This window comes from Jaculus jaculus, chromosome 6, assembly GCF_020740685.1.
Source record: "Jaculus jaculus isolate mJacJac1 chromosome 6, mJacJac1.mat.Y.cur, whole genome shotgun sequence".
Classification (NCBI taxonomy): Eukaryota; Metazoa; Chordata; class Mammalia; order Rodentia; family Dipodidae; genus Jaculus; species Jaculus jaculus.
Genome location: NC_059107.1, coordinates 147,808,171 through 147,830,431, shown reverse-complemented (window position 1 = coordinate 147,830,431; position 22,261 = coordinate 147,808,171). Strand labels below are relative to the sequence as shown.

Here is a 22,261-nt window from a genome sequence, read left to right as displayed (position 1 = left end):
GCCGGCACGTGCGCGCTAGCCACACTTCCGGTTTCGGCCAGGGCGCGCTCGCCACACTTCCGGTGTGGGCCGGGCGCGCTCGCCACACTTCCTGTTGATCCAGCGTGGACGGGGCGGGGCGAGGCTGGGGGGGGGGACGAGGGAGGAGCTGAGGGCGGCCACGGCCCTCGGGGCGGGCGTGGGCACGGGCGGGGCGGCGGCGGGCGCGGAGCATCGGCCGAGTCTCCCGAGTCCCGAGCACCCTCGGCCCCGCCGCGCTCGCTGCACCATGCCTGCCGTGGACAAGCTCCTGCTGGAGGAGGCGTTGCAGGACAGCCCCCAGGTACCTCCCGCGGTGCAGGCCCCTCGCCCCGGGGTGAGGCCGGCCGGGGGCGTCTCTAGTCCGGGCAGAGCTGGGGGACCCCAGGAGCCTCTCCTTTCTCCCCTCACCGCACCCCCCCTCCGCACAGGAGTCACAATGTCACGACCACCACCCCCCCAAGCTCTGCTGCAACTCTTTCCATCACTTGTCAGCGGATGCCCCCGGCGGATACCTCCCTCCCTGTGCCTTCGCCCAGCCCTCCGCAAAGTCGGAGCGGGAATGGCTCCAGCCGCGCAGGGCCGATAGGAGAATCAAATGAGAAGTTCTTAGCACGCAGTGTCTGGTGTCGAGGAACACGTCAGCCTCATCACCCCGGGCCCTACTGCCACTACTCTTACTGCTGACTGCTGACACTTGGATTGAGGGGACAGACTGGCATGTCCAGAAAACCTGGATCCATTGCTTGGCTCCCCAGGCCTCCCTAGTGCCAGTGCTTTCCATTTGTGTAGATAAAATTACAATACTTGCCCCATCTGTGAAACGAGGAAACTTCATTCGCACCCCGGAGACATGGCCCAAGTCCTTTGAGCTTGGGGTGAAAACGGGTGTGCACAAACCAGCAGAGTTCAGGATGTCATTAGTTCATGATTTGAGCACACCTTTCCCCGGAGATCTACTGTTCTTCCTTTAATACCCTCCCACCCCTTCCTGTCTCCTATCTGGTTCAGAAATCCATGCTTATCTAAGTGAGTATCCCTATTCCCTAGTGTTCACCTTTTGAAAAAATAGAATCAGATCAAGGTGTTCTCTCTCAGTTTCTCCTCTCATTTTGGCTTCCTTTCTCTTCCGAGTTAATTGTACTTCCCCAGAGGATCCTTGGATGGACTTACCAACATTCTGCCTCTCTCTCCCTTTCAGAAAAAGCCAGAGGGGCTGTGCGTGTGCACCAGTGTCTGGCCCATCCTTGTATAGCTGCCATTATATTGTTGTTGTTATTACTTGCTTTTATTGAGATTTTGACTCACTGTATAAGCCCTGAAACTTGCTACGTAGACCAGGCCAGCCTTGAATTTCCAGGAATTTTCTTGCTTCTGCTTCTCCAAATGCTGGGATTGCAGATGTGTGTCACCATATCACCTCAATTTTTAAACTTTACTTATTTATTTAAGAGGAGGAGGGGGGGAGAGAGAAAGAGAGAGGCATGCCAGAACAAATATGCCAGACACATGTGCCATTTTGTACATCTGGCTTTATGTGGGTGCTGGGGAATTCTAACCTACGGCCATCAGGCTTTGCAAGCAAGCACCTTTAATTGCTGAGACATCTCTCCAGCCTAGAGCACCTTCATTTATTTTAATTGGCATCCATTTGGCTAACTTTTCAAAGACCTCTTTATATACTACTGGACTTTGGATATTTAATTTGGATCAAAGCCTATAACAGAAGGCATTTTGCCCATTCTCGCACCTGTTGTTTGGGATTGGAACCTAATAGCATGAAAATCATAATGCTTATGGTGAACAGAGATTCCCACTTGATTTGTAGCTGGGGTAGTGAAATCAAAGATTGATTGCTCTCCTAGCTGAACATAGCGATGGCCAAGCCAGGTGAGAGAAGTTGAACTAATTTTCCCTATTGTCCTCAAGGACCTAGAACAATAGTCTGAAATTTTGGGCACTTATGAGAGAATGTGCACCATTTCTTTTTTAAAATATTTTTATTTGTTTATTTGAGAGAAACAGAGAGGCAGAAAGGGAGAATATGAACGGGCATGCCAGGGCCTCCAGCTGCTGCACACAAACTTCAGATGCATGTGCCACTTTGTGCACCTGGCTTTACATGGGTACTGGAGAATGGAACCCTAGTCCTTTGGCTTTGCTGGCAAGTGCCTTAACCTCTGAGACATTTCTCCAGGTCCGGTATTTCTGAGTGACATAGAGGGTGTGTTCAGCTACAGAGGAAGAGCAAAGAGACCAGCAACTAAGTCAGGAGGCCCGGGTTGCAATTCTGGCTTCAATACTACCTTACTGTGTGATTTGAGCAAGTCACTTAATCCCCATTGCCAGGATGAGCTCGGTTTTCTCATCGGCAGAAACTCAACAGGAAATGAGGGACATGAAGCAGATAGTCTTCAAAGTACTTCAGCAACTGAAACTTCTGACACATCTTTATAGTTTATAACTTTGAACTTACATGCAGAAGGAAAAGAGTGTGGCGCTTGTTGCTCCTTTTAATGCAGACCATTTCTCATGGCTGTGGGGACTTGGCTGAGTGGTGGCTGTGCAGAGTTGGAGCCCGTAGCATTGAGGGTCTCGCATCATGCCCACAGAACGCTTAGCACTCCTGGATGTGGCATGTGCCTCGTGAGTTTGACTCCAAGGACATCCACAGACTGAAACTGGAAGCAGTATAATCCATTTCTTTCTAAAACGTGAAAGAATTAAAAATTGTAACAAATGTCTGAATCCTTCATTTCATGTGCCAGGTAATATTCTAAATGCTTCGCATGTATATTAATTCACTTACTCCTTCTAGTAGTCCTTTGAAGTAGGTCATCTATTAAAATGAACAAGCAACTGAAGTTAAATTACTTGTACTCTTTTTTAAAGAATATTTTTACATAATTAGAGAGAATGCGTGTAGGGACGTGCGCCAGGGTGTCTTGCCACTGCAGACAAACTAGACACATGCACCACTTTGCATCTGACTTTACGAGGGTACTGGGGAATTGAACCCAAGCCATCAGGCTTTGCAGTCCAGTGCCTTTAACCGCTAAGCCATCTCTCCAGCCCCAGGATTGTGTACTCTAAAGAGCCAGGACAGGAACCCAGGCAACATGTGCATAGGAGGGTCTTTTATTTGTGGTGAGGGGTGTTGAAACCAAGGCCTTGCACAATGCTAGGCAAACAGTCTAAGCATTCTGCAGCTGAGCTATCCCTTTCCTTGGAGCACTGCCGAAGTTAGCCCTGTTACCTGGCACCTGGCTGTCCTGTCACTGGTAGAAATGTTTGACCAGAAGAAAAAAAAATCCTAAGCAAACATGTACTGTTTGTTTCCTCTGGTTTTATGTAGAACTGTGGATTGCTTGAGTAACCTGGTTGCACGGGACTAATGAAATGCACACAAAAGCTTTTGTTTTTGAACTTGAGTGACCCTCGAAGAGCTGAATAGAACTTGGCTGACCTCAGACAGCACTGTTCGTGTCCTCCTCTGAGCGTGCATTGCTGCGCGTCCTGTGGCAGAAGTGGTCTGTGGGCATACACATGTGTTCCTTCTGCTGATCTGTGATCCAGGAGTAGTTTAGGGGTGAAGAGTCCTGTCTCCGTGGCCATTGGTGAGCATCTGTTACTGACCCAGGCATTGCCAACTGCTGGGAACATGACCATCAACCAGGTTCGTGTTCCTGCCCTTGATTGGCTCACTGTCCATCCCAGGGCAGATAAGTGAGGCAGCCGGTGGCATTCCAGTACATTGTGAATCCTCTGTGATAGACGGGGCACAGACCTAGCCTTGAGCCTCAGCAGCACGTCCCTTAGAGATTATGTACTCTTATCCTGCAAGTAGAACACTTGGGAGATAAAGTGACGCTGAAGCGCTGTTGCCTGCACTTTTCATTGTTTTGTTTTGTGCTTTGTTTCTTGGGAGTTGGCGTAACTGAAACAGAGAAACAAAAAGACTCGGATCTGAAGATTATGCAGTGGCCTAGCTGGGATCAGCTCTCTCCAAGCAAATCAGGCCTTTATCCCGGCAAGGTGCCTCAAAACACAACTGGGATGACTTTGTATGGATTCATTATAGCAGGGGTTTGTCCTGAAGCTCTGTTTGTAACACTCTCCCTCCTCCCCTGTTCAGTAGACTTGGTTCAGCTAAGATAGATTCTCTCGGTCTCCACCACACCAAAGTATCAGGATAACTCCTGTTTTTCACCTTACATTTTAAAGAAGCAAGTAATCAATGCCATGAAATTGGGCCATTACATAATTGCATGCTATTGAGAATGTCTAGGACTGTTTGGTTGGGTAGCGCCCAGGTTGTTTATTCAAGGTAAAGGAATGCCACGGAGCTGAGGCAAGACCCATTAGTGTTTGGTTTTCTCTCTCTGGTTACAGATGCTCCTGAGAATGTAGGGTAGTAGAGAAGATGGAGACCAAATCCTGAATTTCCCACTGTTACCTTCAGCCTTTATTCAACTTCTCTGAGCTTGTGTTTGAATCTGACTAACATGACAGTAAGAACACCTCAGCCGAGTTGTTATGAAGAACGAATAGTTTATGTCATGTCTCTCTACCTGCATGCCACAGTAACTCCACATACGACTGCTATTATCTTTACAACTGATATATTCTAACAGCAGACCTTTTGTGGGATTGTGAGCAACCAGCATGCCTTTGCCTGGCTCCTATTCTAATTCCTTCTGTGTCTCAAAATCCCCCATTGTTCTAAACACAACTTTCAGCAGAGTGACTGCTGGGAAAGCAGTGCCTAAAGCTGGGTATGTATTTGTCCACAGCTGATCACTGTCTAGTGAAACTCAAAAGGGAAGGCTGGAGTCTTCCTTTCCTGCCAGTTCTTAGGTCATGCCACAGTCACATGTCCAGAATAGTGAGACAAAGCACTGTGACGCAGTTCTGGCAGCTACCATCAGTGAGAGGATGACCGTGGGATCACAGAGAATCCAGCGCCAGTCAGCCTGTCCCAGGCCTCATGCCACAGAACATGCCCACTGATGAGGCCCTGCTTGCTGGTGACGAGGTCGTCCCTGCAGTGGATCTGGGTTTGTATCCCAGCCCTGCTGCTTCCCAGCAGTGGGCAGCTGAATAGGCTTCTTAACGTCCACGAGCCTCGTTTCATCTTCTGTAAACTAGGGTTAATGTAACTGTGCTATCTTAAACAGTTGCTAGACTTGATGAGGTGACAAGTATGTAATGCCTAGCCCAGTGTCTGGCACCTTGGAGTTAAAAACGGTCATTTTTGCCCTTTTCCATGGGACATTTACGCAAGCCTTTTCTTTGCTCTTATCTTCCATCATCTGTTTTATTCCCAAGAGCAAGAAGTGGGATTCAGCTAAATGGACAGCAGTAGTAGTTTTTTTAAGAGTATAGCCATGATCCAGTGGTATCCCTTCCCATGCTCCAGGCTGTGCTGGTTATATCAAAGAAAGAGATCCGAGCCATTACATACGGCGGTGGAATCCTACAGCACTGGGCACCGGGAATGCGCTGCTAGCTAGCTGACTGCCCTACTAGGGGCTGGAGGAGATGGCTCAGCGGGGAAGAGGACTTGCTACCCCAGCACAAGGTCCTGGTTGGATCCCCAGCACCCACATAAAAATCTGGGCCTAGCTGTGCATGCCTGTGACCTGGCACAGAGTAGGATAAAGACAGAAGAATTGCTGGAGCTGGTGGGTTACCACTGGGAGGCTGGGCCTGAGCTCCAGATTCAGTGGGAGGCTATGTGAATGAAGTGAGGCAGAGAAGCAATAGAGAATAGCTGGTGTCTTCCCTGTGTGTGCCTGCACATGCGTGTACACATGCATGCACCACACACAAGGATGACCGTTATTAGATGGCATTTTTAGGTCAGAGTGCTCTGTCATGTAAGTAAAGTCACACATGTGAGCTCTGATGCTTGGCACGTGATAAACAGCATCACCAGCCAGAGCAACATGCTTGCCGCTAGGAGACTTTGCAAACTCTCATCATCTCCTTAACCTTGTGTGAGTGTCAGGGCCATGGATATGGACCCCGGGCTGACATGATCCAAGGCAATCACCTCCCTCGAGAGGCTCCAGCAGAGTTAGCCCCTGCAAAGAGTCACTTCTTTTTATTTTTATTTTGTTTATTTTTATTTATTTATTTGAGAACAACAGAGAGAGAAAGAGAGAATAGGTGCATCATGGCCTCCAGCCACTTGGCTTACATGGGTCCTGGGGAATCGAGCCTCCAACCAGGGTCCTTAGGCTTCACAGGCAAGCGCTTAACTGCTAAGCCATCTCTCCAGCCGGTCACCTCTTTTTTTAAAAAGCATATTTTAGAGCCGGGCGTGGTGGCACACGCCTTTAATCCCAGCATGCAGGAAGTAGAGGTAGGAGGATCGCAGTGAGTTCAAGGCCACCCTGAGACTCCATAGTGAATTCCAGGCCAGCCTGGGCTAGAGTGAAACCCTACCTTGAAAATCCAAAAAAAAAAAAAAAAAATTAGGTATTTATTTGAGGGGGCTGCAGAGAAAGAGTGGATGGACCAGGGCCTCTAGCCACTGCAAGCAAATTCCAGACGCATGCGCCACTTTGTGCATCTGGCTCACGTGGGTCCTGGGGAATTGAATCTGGGTCCTTAGGCTTAGTAGGCAAATGCCTTAACCACTAAACCATCTCTGCAGTCCCCTTTGTTTTGTTTGTTTGTTGGTTTGCATGCTTATGTGTGCATGGATGCATTTGTGCGTGCAGGTGCACGTGCACTTTTGTGTGTGTGTGTGGCGGTCAGAGGACGCCTCAGGTGTTGCTCTCAAGGATGATGCCCACCTCTTAGGCAGAGTTGCATTCTCGTCCAGGCTGACCTTGAACTCACAGCAATCCTCATACCTCAGCTTCCTGAGTGCTGGGATCATAGGCGTGAGCCACCATGCCTGGCCTCCATCCACCACCTCTTTTGAAACGGGCTTTCACCGCCCTGGACTCACCATTGGGCTGCAATGGCCAACAAGCCCCAGAGCTCCAGTTACAGGTGCATGCCACCACGCCCAGCATTTTGCATGCTAGTGGGATCAAACGCAGATCCTCGCCCAGGAGACTAGCACAGGACTGATAGCTCTCTCTCCAGCCCCCATCCTGTGTGTGGAGAATTCTGCATCTGCCGCGTGAGCTCTCTAATGGTGTTTGCTCTCACTGAGAGCTGTTTACAAGGCTCTTTTATGGTTTCCTTGTTCATCACCTGGTAATTCTTTCATTGACGAGCGATAGTGCATCCGTCCGGGCAAAGCAGGATAAGCATGTGCCATTGTGAAGTGCCCAGAGTCTGTGGGACGAAGTCAAGGACAGATCAGGTGGTGGGCAGTGGCTATCCCAATGCCTCGGTTCTGCCCCAGTTCTCTGGGGAGGGCGGTGCTCTGCGCCACAGATGCTGGTCCGGCTACAACCTCAAGTCAGGCCTGAGCGCCAAGGCAGCCCGGCAAAGACTCGGGTCCCTGGGCGGTGCAGCCTGTAGGGGCCCTGACACGACAGAGGCTACAGATGGCAGAACACAGGGGCTGTACAGGCCACCCTGCTATTCTTCTCTTACCTAAGATTGACTAGGACAAGAAGGCACTGATGCTCATTTGCAGGGGAATAACGAGCCTTGTAAAGCACGTTTGTATATGGCCTCACTCAAGGCATTTCTGTGATGTGCCCTCCTCCGCTCTTCGCCCGATAGGTTATTTGCTGAGGTTGCTAGTGTAGCAGCTGGAGTTCCTCCTGTGCTGGACACATCTAGAGAAGTGGGTGGGTGTGTCTCACGTGACACTTGTCCAGACACCATCTAGTACGTGAAGCTTCTTTAGAACTTAGTGTGTACCAGCACTGTGCGCAGAAACGAGGAACTGCTTTGCAGGTAACGCACACTGCTCAGCTGCCCTCAGCACTGAGGAGCCCACCTTTCCAGGAGCAGGATGCTGAACTCCAGTTGGCCCTGGCATTCTGTGCCCAGAGTTCTACGATGGGCCAAGGAGATGCAAAATTCCTGGCTATGAGTTTGAAAGTTGGTTGAATAAAATATGACCAAAAAAAAAAAAACCATGCCTAGGAGTGCTATAGCTTGGTCATATGGTAGATCTATTTTTAGCTGTCTCAGGAACCTCCACACTGATTTCCACAATGGCTGGACCAGATTGCATTCCCACCAACAGTGTAGAAGGGTTCCTCTTTTTCCGCATCCTTGCCAGCATTTATGGTCATTGGTTTTCATGATGGTAGCCAATCTGACAGGAGTGAGATGGAATCTCAACGTAGTTTTAATCTGCATTTCCTGATGACTAGGGATGTAGAACATTTTTTAGATGCTTATATGCCATCCATATTTCTTCTTTTGAGAACTCTATTTAGTTCCATAGCCTGTTTTTTAATTGGGTTGTTTGATTTCTTATTATTTAAGTTTTTGAGTTCTTGGTATATTCTAGATATTAATCCTCTATCAGATATATAGCTGGCAAAGATTTTTTCCCATTCTGTAGGTTGTCTCTCTGCTTTTTTCACGGTGTCCTTTGCCATACAAAATCTTTGTAACCTTATGAGGTCCCAGCAGTTAATCTGTGGTTTTATTGCCTGAGCAACTGGGGTTATATTCAGAAAGTCTTTGCCAAGACCAGTATGTTGAAGGGTTTCCCCTACTTCTTCCTCTAGCAGTTTCAGAGTTTTAGGTCTGATATTAAGGTCTTTAATCTATTTGGACTTAATTCTTGTGCATGCAAAGAGAGAAGGATCTACTTTCATCCTTCTACAGATACATATCCAGTTTTCCCAGCACCATTTGCTGAAGAGGCTATCTTTTCTCCAATGAGTATTTTTGGCATTTTTGTCAAATATCAGGTGGCTGTAGCTACCCAGACTTACATCTGGGTCCTCTATTCTGAAAAACCCATAGAAATCGATTTTCATATCTTAAAAGGAAAGAACAATACTGTGTAGGACATTGGATTTCTGAGGACCAAGCAACTGGTTCAGGCAGTGTTGGGTGACTCCACCCCAGTACACAGACCTGTGGGACCTGGTGTTCCTGTCATGGGATTGAAAGAAAAGGCTGCCCTTTCTGACACTTGTACTGAGTGGACTTGCAAATAGGTAGGGGCTGAAGTCAGGATAAATAGCTCTTCAGTCTTAGTGTTTTCGTCCCCTGTGGTGCTAGGGCTAGAAGCCAGTGCTTCCCACATGCTAGGCAAGTCCTCTGTCACTGAGCCTCACCACACGCTTGGCCTCATCTTTATCTTATAAAAACTGCCTTTCAGGCTGGAGAGAGATCTCAGTTGGTAAAGTACTGACCTGAGTTCAATCCCTGGAGCCCATGTAAAAGCGCTGGGTGCGGTAGCACCTGCTATGATCCCAGTGCTCGGGAGGTGGAGACAGGCGGATCCATGGAGCTCACTGGCCAGCCAGTGTAACTCTTCCTGGTGAGCTCCAGGCCAGTGAGTGACCTTGTCTCCAAAAAACAGTGGATGGCATTCTCAAGGAACGATACCCACTGTTATCCTCTGGCCCGCAGACACACACACGCATGTGGGCACACGTGTGTGTACACATTTTTAAAAACTGACTTTCCTTCTCTGGCCCTGATGCTTGTTCTCAGCTTGCCCCTGCACTGGAGTGGAAACGGCTGGGTGAGGAGTCAGCAGACGCCTCTCCCTCCCAGGTGCAGCCAGATCCTGTGCTAAGCGTGCCTATGCTAGCTAACACTCCTTTCTTCTCTGCCTGCAGACTCGCTCCTTACTGAGCGTGTTTGAAGAAGACGCCGGCACCCTCACAGACTACACCAACCAGCTGCTGCAGGCCATGCAGCGCGTCTACGGCGCACAGGTATGCTGCCAGCTCCTTCTCTCAGAAGAGGAGACATTAGAGTCAGAAAACCCTCATTAAAGAAGAGGTAGGAGGATTGCTGTGAGTTTGGAGCTAGCCTTGGACTGCAGAGTGAGTTCCAGGTCAGCCTGGGCTAGAGTGAGATGAGTCCTACCTCAAAAAAAAAAAAAAAGGCTTGAAATAAAATCCAAGTTGTTAAGCCATGCATGGTGGCACACACCTTTAATCCTAGCACTTAGGAGGCAGAGGTAGGAGGATTGCCGTGAGTTCCAGGCCAGCCTGAGAGTGCGTAGTGAATTCCAGTTCAGCTTGGGCTAAAGCGAGACCCTGCCGCGAAACAACAACAAAAATCTGAATTGTTTTTACTTTTATTCAACACGCACATGAGAAACCTAAGTACAGTCTCTTTTCTTTGTTTGAAAAGCGAATAATCTTCCTGTAATGAGAATCAGTGAAGGACCAAATAACTGCTTTTAACTTAAAAAAAAAAAAATTCAGCTCCAAAGGAAAATACTGGAATCTACTCTTCCCAGTTGTGAATGAGTTGGCTCAGTATATCAAGTCACGCTCCTTGCCTTTATCATAAATGGGCAGTCTCGGATGTCAGTGAGGGAGGGTACAGATGGTTTTGGAGTTGCTTCCTCTGAAAAGACTGGAGTCACAGTCCTGGAACGATGGGGTGCCGTCTTTGTTTTGAGGAACAACAATCTCTGGCTTGCAAAGCCATGGAAAATAAACTGCTGAGTAGCCAAACAAAGCCCTTTGAGATCAAGAAGTGCCATGGATATCACTTTCCAAGGGAAGATTCACAAGTCACTTCAAAATAAAATTACAGTCGGCCATGGTGGCATACACCTTTAATCTCAGCACTTGGGAGGCAGAGGTAGGAGGATCACCATGAGTTCGAGGCCACCCTGAGACTACATAATGAATTCCAGGTCAGCCTGAGCTAGAGTGAGACCCTACCTCGTAAAACCAAAAAATATATAAAATAAAAATTACATGGGGTTGGAGAGATGGGTCAGTGATTAAGATTAAGGTGCTTGCCAAAGGACCCAAGTTTGATTCCCCAGTACCCACATAAAGCCATATGCACAAGGTGGCATGTGCATCTGAAGTTCACTTGCAATGGCTAGAGGCCCCACTGCATCCATTCATTCTCTCTCTCTTTCACAAATAAATAAAATATTTTTAAATACAAGAAATAAAATTGGCCAGGCATGGCAGCATATGCCTTTAATCCCAGCACTCCAGAGGCAGAGATAGGAGAATCACTGTGAGTTCGAGGCCACCCTGAGACTACCTAGTGAATTCTAGGTCAGCCTGGGCTAAAGTGAGACCCCACCTCGAGAAACCAAGATAAATAAAGTAAAATAAAATTGCATATTAATATTACAGCAGTACTTTTCATTACTGATTTTTTGCCAGCTTAAATCTTTATTAATTTTTTCTCATCAGTGATATGTAATAATTTTTGGTATGTAATTATTTAAATGCCATATTTCTCAGAATATAGCTCTTAGTAATCCCGTAGTCTTTATTAACCCTGTCTCACTCGTCAGCGTTCACTGTGGGAAGAAGCCATAGTCCCCACCATCAGGGAGCTTGCAGTCAAGTAAGAAAACAGATGCTGTCATAGCAAGTGCTGAAAGAACTCCTGAGTTGGCTGGTTTGTTAGTCAGCCTCTTCTTTTCTTTTTTTAAAATTTTTTTCTGATTTATTTTTATTTATTTGTTTATTAGAGACAAAGGGGGGGGGAGAGAGAGAGAGGTGTTAGGGCCTCTAGCTACTGCAAACAAACTTCAGGCACATGTGCCACCATGTGCATCTGGCTTACATGGGTCCTGGAGAAATGAACCTGGGTCCTTAGGCTTTGCAGGCAAGCACCTTAACTACTAGCCATCTCTCCAGCCCAGCCTCTTCTTTAAAAAAAAACAAAAAAAAAACACTTTATTCACGTGTGTATACGTGTGTGTATTTATGGGAGGGAGCACACCTGCGCTGTGAACGCACCACTTTGCAACCGACTTATGTGAGTACTGGGGAGTTGAACCTGCCTGCTTTGCAATCACACGCCTTTTAACTGCTGAGTCATCTCCCAGCCCTGTCAGCGTCAGTCACTGTGACAAAATACCAGAGAACATCATCATATATGATTTTTTTGAGGCAAGCCCAACAGACTGGACTTGTGTGTGTGTGTGTGTGTGTGTGTGTGTGTGAGAGAGAGAGAGAGAGAGAGAGAGAGAGAGAGAGAGAGAGAGAGAATTGGTGCGCTGGGGCCTCCAGCCACAGTAATTGAACTCCAGACGTGTGCGCCACCTTGTGCAACCTTGCCTGAGTGTGTCACCTTGTGTGTCTGGCTTACGTGGGACCTGGAGAGTTGAACCTGAGTCCTTAGGCCTCACAGACAAGTATCTTAACCACTAAGCCACCTCTCCAGCCCATCTTCTATGCTTCATTTGATTTTTCTCCACTGGTTTGGTTTTCAGTCCATGGTCCTTCGTTTCTGCTTCTATGGTGAGGAAGTACATCCAGTGACTACAGAAAAGGGTGTGATCGAGGAAGCTGTTTCCCTGATGGTGGCCAGGAAGCAAAGGCAGAGGAAGGGGCTTAGGGCATGTCCCCAGTGACCTAACTTCCTTCTACTAGCCCACCTCTTAAAGGTCCCGCCACCTCATATAGTATAGCCCGCTGACAGCCAGCTGAGTATTTTGGCCTTTTGGGGACATTTCAGATCCAAGCCATAACAGATGGGCATTCAAAAGGAGGGCGTTTGTGAGAGTCAAGGTTTATTTACTGAATACTGATGGCCTCCAGGCAGTTTAAGGGGCTTATGCAAAGATGATTTCATTTCTATTCCCCAGCAACTCTGGGTGGCTGCGGCTGCTATATTCCATTTTATAGGTCAGGGACTAAGGATTTTGATGGGGAATAACATCCCCAAATCCACCTAGTTAACTCATGGCTGACTCCTCATACTACGTGGGAGGGGCCTGAGCTCGGGAAGGGGCAGCAGAAAGGAGAATGAGGGATGTTTGAGGGAGAAAGAAGTGGAGAGTCAAATGACCAGTTGACAGAGTAAGTGGGTAAAAGGTGAATCAGGAATGATGGAGAGTAGAGCCAGGCATGGTGGCACACACCTTTAATCCTGGCACTCGGGAGGGTTGCCATGAGTTCAAGGCCACCCTGAGACTACAGAGTGAATTCCAGGTCAGCCTGGGCTAGAATGAAACCCTACCTTGGGAAAAAAAAAAAAATTATGGAGAGAAGTCGTACATGATGATGCACACCTTTAATCCCAGCATTTGGGAGGCAGAGGTGAGAGAATAGCTCTGAGTTTGAGATCAGCCTCAGACTAAAGAGTGAGTTCTAGGTCAGCCAGGGCTAGAGTGAGACCCTGCCTCCAGCCCTGGCTGAGGGAGAGTGGTTAATGGTAACAAGAATGCAGTTAAACCAGAGCAATAATTTGTTTCTGTATCATGGGGAAACTGTGACTGACAAGTGGTAATGGAACATTTCCAAATTGCTAATAGAAAACAGGTCAAATGCTCCCAACACAAAGAAATGACAGTGTCCGAGGTGACAGTTAGAAATGCCAGGTATCCTCACCTGAACATTACACATCATGCACATGTGCTGATGTCATGCTTTCTCCATACATGTGGACAGGTGCCTTGTCATTTAAAAATAAGACACATGTGAGAAGGAAGGAAAGAAGAAGCCCAGGCCTTTGACTTGAACAATAGGATGGACAAATGAAGGTGCAGGACAAGAACAGGACATGTATGTGTGCGTGTGTGCGCGTGCACATATGATCGGATGCCCCCTACCTAATTCTTGGTTTTCCTCTTTCTTTTCTTTTTTATCTCCCCCCCCTCCCTTCTTCCTTTCTTCCTTCCCTTCTTTCGCTCTTTCTTTCTGTTTTTCTTTCTTTCTTTCAACAGGGTCTCATGTAGCCCAGGCTGGCCTGAAATTCTGGATCAGGGATGGCCTTCCAACTCCTGTCTCCACCTCCCAGGTGCTGGGATCATAGGCCCTCTTTCCCACGTATAGCTCCATAGGTCTCTCTTGATGCACCAGGGTTCAGAGTCCAGGGGCTTCAAGGTAGGGAAGAATTTTGTTGAAAGATTAGATACAGAGTTCATGGCTAGAGATATAGATTTTAAAACCCTACAGTGTTACATAAGGATAGCTTAATAAATAGGGGTTTTGTTTGTTTTTATAGTGCTGGGAATTGAACCTAGGACCCTCATGCATGCTGGACAAACACTTACCACTGAGCTATCTTCCCAACCCGCAAATCTGCTTTTATTTAATGTTCATTTTTATTTGTTTTTTTTTTTTTTCTCATTCGTCTTGTTAAAACATTCAGCATTTGGAAACCTTAGGACTTCTAAAGTTTTCATTTGATTATAATGTATATTTTGGTATTTTCTCTAAATGTTTCAATTTTAATAAGTAGAATTATTTCCCACTGGACTTACACCTGATCTTGCCTGCTCGTCAGTGATTTGAATGCAGTCATCATATAATCTGTCTTCTGTTTAAGACTTAAAAGCCACATGATAAGTGGCTGTGTGTCTGCCATTCCCAGGAGACTCTGTTTTGCTTTTCCATGTCTGTCACAACTGACCACTGGAGAGTTGAACTACTTCCTTATGCATTTTTTTTTTTTCTTTTGAGCCAAAAAACTACATGGTGCCAAAATTAAGTAGGTCTTACATTCCAAGAGGCTGGAGCCCAGCTTTTAATTCATAGCACATGACTGTCACGTGGGCTGTCCCCTGGCCAGCATCCTCCCCTGGCCGGCTTCTACTGCAGAGCTGTGGAAACACAGCTTCTTGCCAGCTGCATCCAAATTTGTGGGGGTGGGGTGGTGCCTTTTCTGGTTTATTTGAAGGGCTTAGAATCTGGGGAACTTTTATAATCAGTTTGTTTTAATACATGTATATTAGCCAGGCATGGTGACACATGCCTTTAATCCCAGCTCTTGGGAGTCAGAGGTAGGATTGCCATGAGTTTAAGGCTACCCTGAGACTGTGAGACTGTATAGTGAATTCAAGGTCAGTCTGGGCTACAGTGAGACCCTATCTTGAAAACCTAAAAAAAAAAAAAAAGGATAGTAATGCTGGGCATGGGGGTGCACGCCTTTTACTCCACCACTCAGGAGGCAGAGGTAGGAGGATCACCATGAGTTCGAGGCCACCCTGAGACTCCATAGTGAATTCCAGGCCAGCCTGGGCTAGAGTGAGACCCTACCTCGAAAAACCGAAAAAAAAAAAAAAAAAGATAGTAATGCTTCTCAGTGGTCTCATTCAAATTTTTCTCCTGAATTGTGAGGTTTTAAAATTTTTTTATTTTATTCCTTTAATACTTTACACTTAAACATACTGAATTAGAACAGTAGAGTTTAACACTTTCATCTTTTAAAATTATTTTCTGGGTGTGGTGGAACATGCCTTTAATCCTACCTCAGGAGGCTGAGGTGGGAGGATCACTGTGAGCTTGAGAATGGTCTGAAACTACATAGTGAATTCCAGGTCAGCCTGGGCTAGAGGGAGAGCCTATCTCGGAAAAAAAAAAAAAAAATGTATTATTCATTTGCAAGCAGAGAGAGTATGTGGGCACACCACTGTTCCCACTGTAAATGAACTCCAGGCTGTCAGGTCTTGCGAGCAAACACCTTTAACTGTTGAACCATCTCTCCAGCCTAGTACTTCCAATTTTTAAATAGCAAGCTATGACTTTTTGCTTTTTTTTTTGTGGGGAGGGGGCGTTTCAAGGTAGGGTCTCACTCTGGCCCATGCTGACCTGGAATTCACTATGTAATCTCAAGGGGTGGCCTCAAAACTCAAGGTGATCCTCCTACCTCTGCCTCCCAAGTGCTGGGATTAAAGCCTGCACCACCACGCCCAGCTGACTTCTTGCAATTTTAAAAGCCAGATTTATGCAGTAGATCTTTTAATCAGGCCACATGGTAAAGTTCTGGGACCAGATGTAGTGTGCATGTTCTGGTCTAAGTTCCAGGAGAAGTAGGAAAGGCTGGATGAGAAGTTCTCACTGTGGCTAGTTTGATGAGAACTTGAAACTTTATTTGGCTTTTGACCTCAAGGAATGTTTAAACTTTAAATTTTTTTGGCATACGTGTGTAGGTGTGTTTGTATGTGGGTGGGTACACGAGTGTTGGTGCAAGTGCAGCTATGAACATGTGTGTGTGGAAGCCAGAGATTGATGGCAGGTGTTTCCCAGTCACCCTCAAACTTACTTTTTTTCCCTTTTACTTCCGTGGAGGGTGGGGGCATGGCATGTCATAATGCTCCAGAGGAGGTCTGAGGACAAGTGCGTGTTTGTTCCCTCCCCTAGCCTGCTTGAGACAGGGTCTCCCTGGAGTTTCTTGGTTTTGCTACTTCACTTTGTGCACCAGTCTAGCTGGCCATGAGCTTCTGACTCTGCCTTCCATTGCCACTGGCACGTTGAGGTCACAGGCACCACTCTGTGTCCAGCTTTGTGCGGGGGTGGGGACTTGCATTCAGGCTGGTAGACTTGGAAGCACCTTTAACCATTGGGCCATCTCCCCAGCCCTCCACCTTACTTCTTGTTTGTTTGTTTTGGTTTTTCAAGGTAGGGTTTCACTCTAGTCCACGCTAGAAGTACCACACTTGGTTAAGCATCTCTTGTCTATTATCCCAGTTGTTTCCAGAATTCACTTTGTAGTCTCAGGGTGGCCTCAAACTCACAGTGATCCTCCTACCTCTGCCTCCCTCCCAAGTGCTGGGATTAAAGGTGTGCGCCACTGTGTCCAGCTCTTTTTTTTCTTTTTTTGAGATAGGGTTTCTCACTGAACCCAGAGTGCCCTGGTTGACTACACTAGTTAGCCAGCAAGCCCTAGGGAGCCTGTCTCGACCTCCCTAGCAGTAGGATTACAGGTGCATGGCACTGCTCCCCATGTGGTGTGATGGGTTCTGGGGATCTGAACTCGGGTCCTCATGCCTGCACACCAAGCTCTTTACCAACCAAGCCATCTTCCCAGCTCCCAGCTAATTTTAATTTTTAAACTAAAATTTTAAATTATGATGAAAGATTCTTAGGTCATCCTCTCAAGACTGTGGTCCTGAGAAATTGGTGCCAAGTACACATGGGTCCTGGCCACAGGAAGGAAGATAACTGTCCTTGGCAGGACCAGTGAAACTGGTAGCTGTTGTCATCCATGTTTTCCTTCAACCAGTGACAGGCCTCTCTGGTTGGTGCCTTTGCTCTAAATGGAATCTTACGTTTTGTTTATTTAAAATGTTTTTATTTGTTGTTGTCGTTCTTTTGTTTGTTTGGTTGCTTGGTTCTTTTTCCAAGGTAGGGCTTCACTCTAGCCTAGGCTGACCTGGAATTCATTATGTAGTCTCAGGGTGGCTTCAGACTCATGGTGATCCCCCAGCTATGTCTCCCGAGTGCTGGTATTACAGGCGTGTGCCACCACACCCAGCTTAATGAGTGCATTTCTATAGCCGCCCTACACCAAACCTGTGTAGTACACAATTACTTAACCCCAAAACAGATCTAAAAACTCTTGATTCTAACAGCCCAAATTGGAGTTGAAAAGAGTATATTCTCATGTTGGAGCAAAGACAGTGGGAGAGAATAGGAGTAAAATAATTTGAATAGTATGCAAACGTTTCATATGATAAAATAGTTTCATTTAAATAATGATATGTATAGATCCCAAGTTAAACAAGTTAATGTGCCTATTGGGAAATGCAATGCGAGTAGCCGGCAGCCAGGCTGGGGCCTTGTGATTGGACAGGAGGTGATGGGAGGTAGACAGGTCACAGGAAGCACACTAGAAGTACCACACTTGGTTAAGCACCTCTTGTCTATTATCCCAGTAGTTTTCAGAACAGGAATGGAATTATTATAGCACACGATGAGGCAGCTACACTGAGAGCAGTTGCGTCGCTTGCCGAAGGTCACATACTGGCAGAACCGGAACTTGGATGCAGATCTCTGGGCGTGGTGCTCTGCTCCTGCCTCTGGTCTCCACGAACGGCAGTGGATGTTAAGGGGGTGTATGTCTTCCACAGCTCTTCTTGTCGGTGTAGAACACGCCCTGTGTCTCATCTTGAAGTTTCTGTGATTGTTAGAGATGAGTCCCTTTTTTGTTGTTGTTTTTTGTTTTTTTGAGGCAGGGTCTCACTCTGGTCCAGGCTGATCTGGAATTCACTATGTAGTCTCAGGGTGGCCTTGAACTCATGGAGGTCCTCTTACCTCTGCCTTCTGAGTGCTGGGATTAAAGGCGTGCACTACTGCCTCCAGTTCCAATTTATTAATTTTTATCCAAATTGTCCCTGACAGCCCATCAAACAGGTTTATTTATCTGCCAGATACTGAGAAGTAATGTATGGCTTAAGATGTGAGGGGTGGCAACCAAATGGTCTCTGGAAACAGCTTTACAGAGATGACTTGGCCTCATCCACATGTAAAATCCATAGCACTCTCTCCCAGAGCCTTTGGAGACCTTCATGGGTAACTGCATGACCTTGACCTCAACAGATGAAAATTCTAATTTTGGCCATTTGCTGTGTGACCTTGGACAAGCCAAGGCCCTGTGTTGCCCAAGCTGCCTCCTAAAGCTGTTAGGAGAGTTGACATGAGCGTGCGTAACTGGAAAATGCCAAGCTCAGCCCATGGCCCTGGTGATAGCAGACCTCTTCTAAGTGGTGTAGGAACAAACAGCATTTGGCTCTCTGTCCCCTGCCTCAGGACTGCCTCGGTCTGGTACCCAGCCCCTCTCCACCCTCAGTCTCCAAGGTGCATGGTATCCAGTCCGTCTCACCCTAGCCCCTGATTGGCACAATGCCCAGCCTCTCTCCACCCTCAGTCCCCGGGCAGCATAGCCTGATCCGTTTACAGTGCCCCGTGACTTATCTTCCCTTGGGTCTGGTAACAAGCACGCTGCTGCTCTCCCTGCAGCCTCTGCCTGTCATTCCTGGTTGTCTCCCCACCGGACGCTCTTCTGGTGCCCGCCCCCTTAGTCTTGGCACTCTCCAAAAGTCCGTGGGCATCCTTCTCTGGTTAGTCTCCACTTGCCCTGGGCAAGGTCACTTTAAGCAATGGCTTTTGATAACTTTTGCAGTGAGTTTTCAAGTTGCACTTAACTGTTTTCCGGTCTCTGCTTCGGCTCTTTCTTTACCCCACATCCCCACTACTGACATCTAAGCCCTGTCACCCCTTCTCTTTCCCATGAAGACGCATCTGTGACTGGGGTAGCCACTGGCAGAGGAGAGCCCCTCAGCCCGGCGTGCCAAGCCCTCTGGGAGCTGAGTGCCATCGTGCTCCGCCTGCTTGTCTCCGCTGTCCCCGAGTGAACCAGGCCTCTGCACACCTCACTGTGCTGGGCCTGGAATCCCCATTAGTCCCTTGCTGACCTCACATCTGAGACAGTATCTCCAACGCCTTTCCCTTTCCTCCCGCCTTCCCTCCCTCTTTTCTCTTCCTGTGTGCCCAGATGCCCTGTGCACTTGGTGGTCAGAGCACGTAAGGGCTAGTGAAGGCTTCCTTTGGCCCCTTGTGAACTCAGAGCACCAGGAGCACATCTTGGCCCAGTGCCCAGCGCATGCCCTGCCCCTTCTGCAAATGCCTCAAAGCCAGCACCCCAGCTGGGTACTCTGGTCATTCCCAAAACTCCACCCCTCCTTAGTCCTTAGCTGCGACCTGTCTCTCTTGTGCAATCTGAACTAGAAGCCCAGTTTTTGCCTCTCATTCAGCTTCTCGTGTGATCTCCTGACCCGCCCCTGGCCTGCTCTTCCCACCATAGCTTTGTGTCCACGCATCTCATCTGTTCATCGTGATGCCCGCTTCTCACGGCCTCAGCATGTCCCATGATCCGGGACACAGTCACATCTACAGAGGTACCCCCATGGCCTGCCTAGGCACACATGTGATCCCCCATGTTGTCAAGCTGCCCACTTCCCTGTGTGCAGCCGAAGCGACCCCTGCTCATTCAGCCATTGTCCCCAGCTTTGGCAAGCGCTGTGACGCATGTGACTTTCAACCTCTTGACTCCAGGCCACGTCTGTGCTGCATACTTGGAACAAACAGGTTTAAGCACGTGCCTGCATGGTGACTGGCACCGGGTGGGTTTCCGCTGCCACAGCCTAGCCTCGCCAGTCACAGCCATCATGGCCGGTGCTGCCCGGGAGGCCTTGGGTGGTTTCAGGTGGCGCTTGCAGTCAGGCAGCCTCTGTGCCATGGCAGGATCACATCCCCTTGCCAAAAGCTCAGGTTGCCAGTCCGGCTTGCTAGCCACTTGTCTTTCTGAAGCCTGCCAGCAGTGTGGAGGACTCACGAATGCAGGAGGTGCCATCTGCAGATCTTCGTCAGCTTGTCTTTGTTTTTTCTCTTTCCTTCCTGTACTGGGGACTGAACCCAAGTCCTGATGCATGCAAAGTGCACTCCACCACTGTGCCACTGGGCCACACCCCAGTCTATGGCTTGACTTTTTAAAGAAATGTTGAAGGTCTCCTGAGTGCTGTTGCACGGTGCTGAAAAGAATGTCACAGATCTTGTCTAACATTCAAGGCCCTGGCCTCTATTCCCAGCAACACACACATACACACACAGCTCACAAAATAGCATGCTCCTCACAGACCTCCACTTATGATCTTTTTAAAGAAATTATTTATTTATTTGCAAGCAGAGAGAATGAAAGAGGGAATGGACTGGGCGGCAGAGGTAGGAGGATTGTTGTAAGTTCGAGGCCACCCTGAGACGACATAGTGAATTTCAGGTTAGCCTGAGCTAGAGTGAGACCCTACCTAGAAAAATTTCTTAAAAAATTTAAAAAGAGGGTCCACTTGTCACTACAAACAGATTCCACATGCATGTGCCCCTTTGTGTATGGCTTTAAGTGGGTGCTGGGTAATTGAACCTGTGCCCTCAGGCTTTGCAAACAAGTTTCTTTAACCACTGAACCATCTCTCCAGCACCTCAACTTATAACCTTAATGTTAGACCACCTCTCTTGCTGGGCTGAAGCTGGGAAGTGTGAGCTCCTGGTTCCTCCTCGGGGCCCTCTGAAGCCTGCCTGCCTCAGAACTGACTGGCAACAACTTTGGACTTTGAATCCAAATAGCAGAACGTTAATGACTTTGGCTTTTAGAGCCTGGCAGTCCAGCGCTGTGCCTTTGTCTGGGCAGTTCCTAGCTGTGTGGTTTTTGATAAGTTGCTTGTTTGTCGATTCTTAGCATCCTTATGTGTAAAGGGCGGATAAGCACAGCGCCTTCCTCACAGGCACCTGTAAGGAGTAAGTGTGGTGATGTGTGAGGAACACTTGGCAGCAGTGTCAGCTTCTCAGCAAGAGCGCTGATGGCCCTTCCCTAGTGCCCTGGCCTCCCAACTGACACTGGCAGGGTGTTTCCTAAAGCCCATGTGTACCCTAAGTAAGATTAGTGTGAGGCCTCCCACAGTGTGCTCAGATCCTGGAAGGTGGCCGATTCCCAGTGCACAGCGTCTCATGTCACAGATATGAAGGCATTTCTAGGAGAGATCTGCAGAGGCCACCGGTTGCTATGCTAGGCAGCTGCTGAATGACAAGCCCTATGTCCCCACGGCTCCAAGTGCTGTATCTGAGCGCCCGCTCCTCAGTGGCCTCACACTGACAGCTCCATGGAAGGCTTTTCAGTACATTCAGAGCGTTTGCCAGTCAGCACTAAGAATTCAGGTCACCTGTGGTCCTTGCTTGGCAGCCTGGGGTTCTTGTCGTGTCTGCTAGCTGGTCTGTGCAGGATGCAGGTCTGTTGAGCACTGTTGTAGACTAGCTAAGTAAACAAGAGTGGCAATGCGTGCCTGTGATCCCAATGCTTGGGAGGTGGGGGCAGGAGGATTAGGAGTTCAAGGCCATTCTCAGCTACATAGCAAGCTTGAGACCAGTCTGGGCTTCATTGAAAAAGCAAAGAAAAGAATGCAAAGTAGAGAGTGTTCCCTTAGCCTGGAATTTCTCCCGAGCAAGGCTGCAGCAGAAGGGTAGGTCCTGGAGACGGCGGTCCAAGCAGGATGAGCAGTGTACTGCCCTGGGCTGGCCTCTGATCTCCCAAGTAAAGTTGTAGTGGACAGCGCTACATTCCTTTATCTGCTGGCTGTCACTTCTTTCATTCTGCGATACCAGAATTGAGTGGGCCTGAGAGAGGCCATGTGAGTTAACAGCCCAAACTCTGTACTTTCTGTCTTTTTACAGGGCCTTTTTGGTCATGAATCATAGAAAGTCATGTCTCAGAGTGGAGAGTTTAGCATGAGCAGACCTGGCTTCACGGTCCAGCCCTGCTTCTAACTAACTTTGTGACCTTAGGCAAGCAGCCCAACCTCTCCATGCCTGTTTCCTCATCTGTAAAGCCATGTTAATAATTCAGAATCGAATGAGATAACACAGAATGT

At 47.9% G+C, this 22,261-nt stretch overlaps 1 protein-coding gene across 3 annotated transcripts in view; it reads left to right on the top strand.

The window, feature by feature from the left end:
* The first annotated feature begins 202 nt into the window (after positions 1-202).
* Positions 203-22,261, top strand: part of Appl2 (adaptor protein, phosphotyrosine interacting with PH domain and leucine zipper 2) — a 61,732-nt gene continuing 39,673 nt past the window's right edge. The window contains exons 1-3 of one of the 3 annotated variants that reach the window (XM_045152641.1): positions 3,945-4,053; positions 4,411-4,529; positions 9,744-9,842. In XM_045152641.1, the coding sequence (XP_045008576.1) occupies positions 4,524-4,529; positions 9,744-9,842 (105 nt within the window). In that variant the 5' untranslated portion in view covers positions 3,945-4,053; positions 4,411-4,523. Of the gene's footprint in view, positions 323-3,944; positions 4,054-4,410; positions 4,530-9,743; positions 9,843-22,261 lie in introns of those variants that run through there. The other 2 variants (XM_004650235.2, XM_045152642.1) reach the window with 2 other exon arrangements.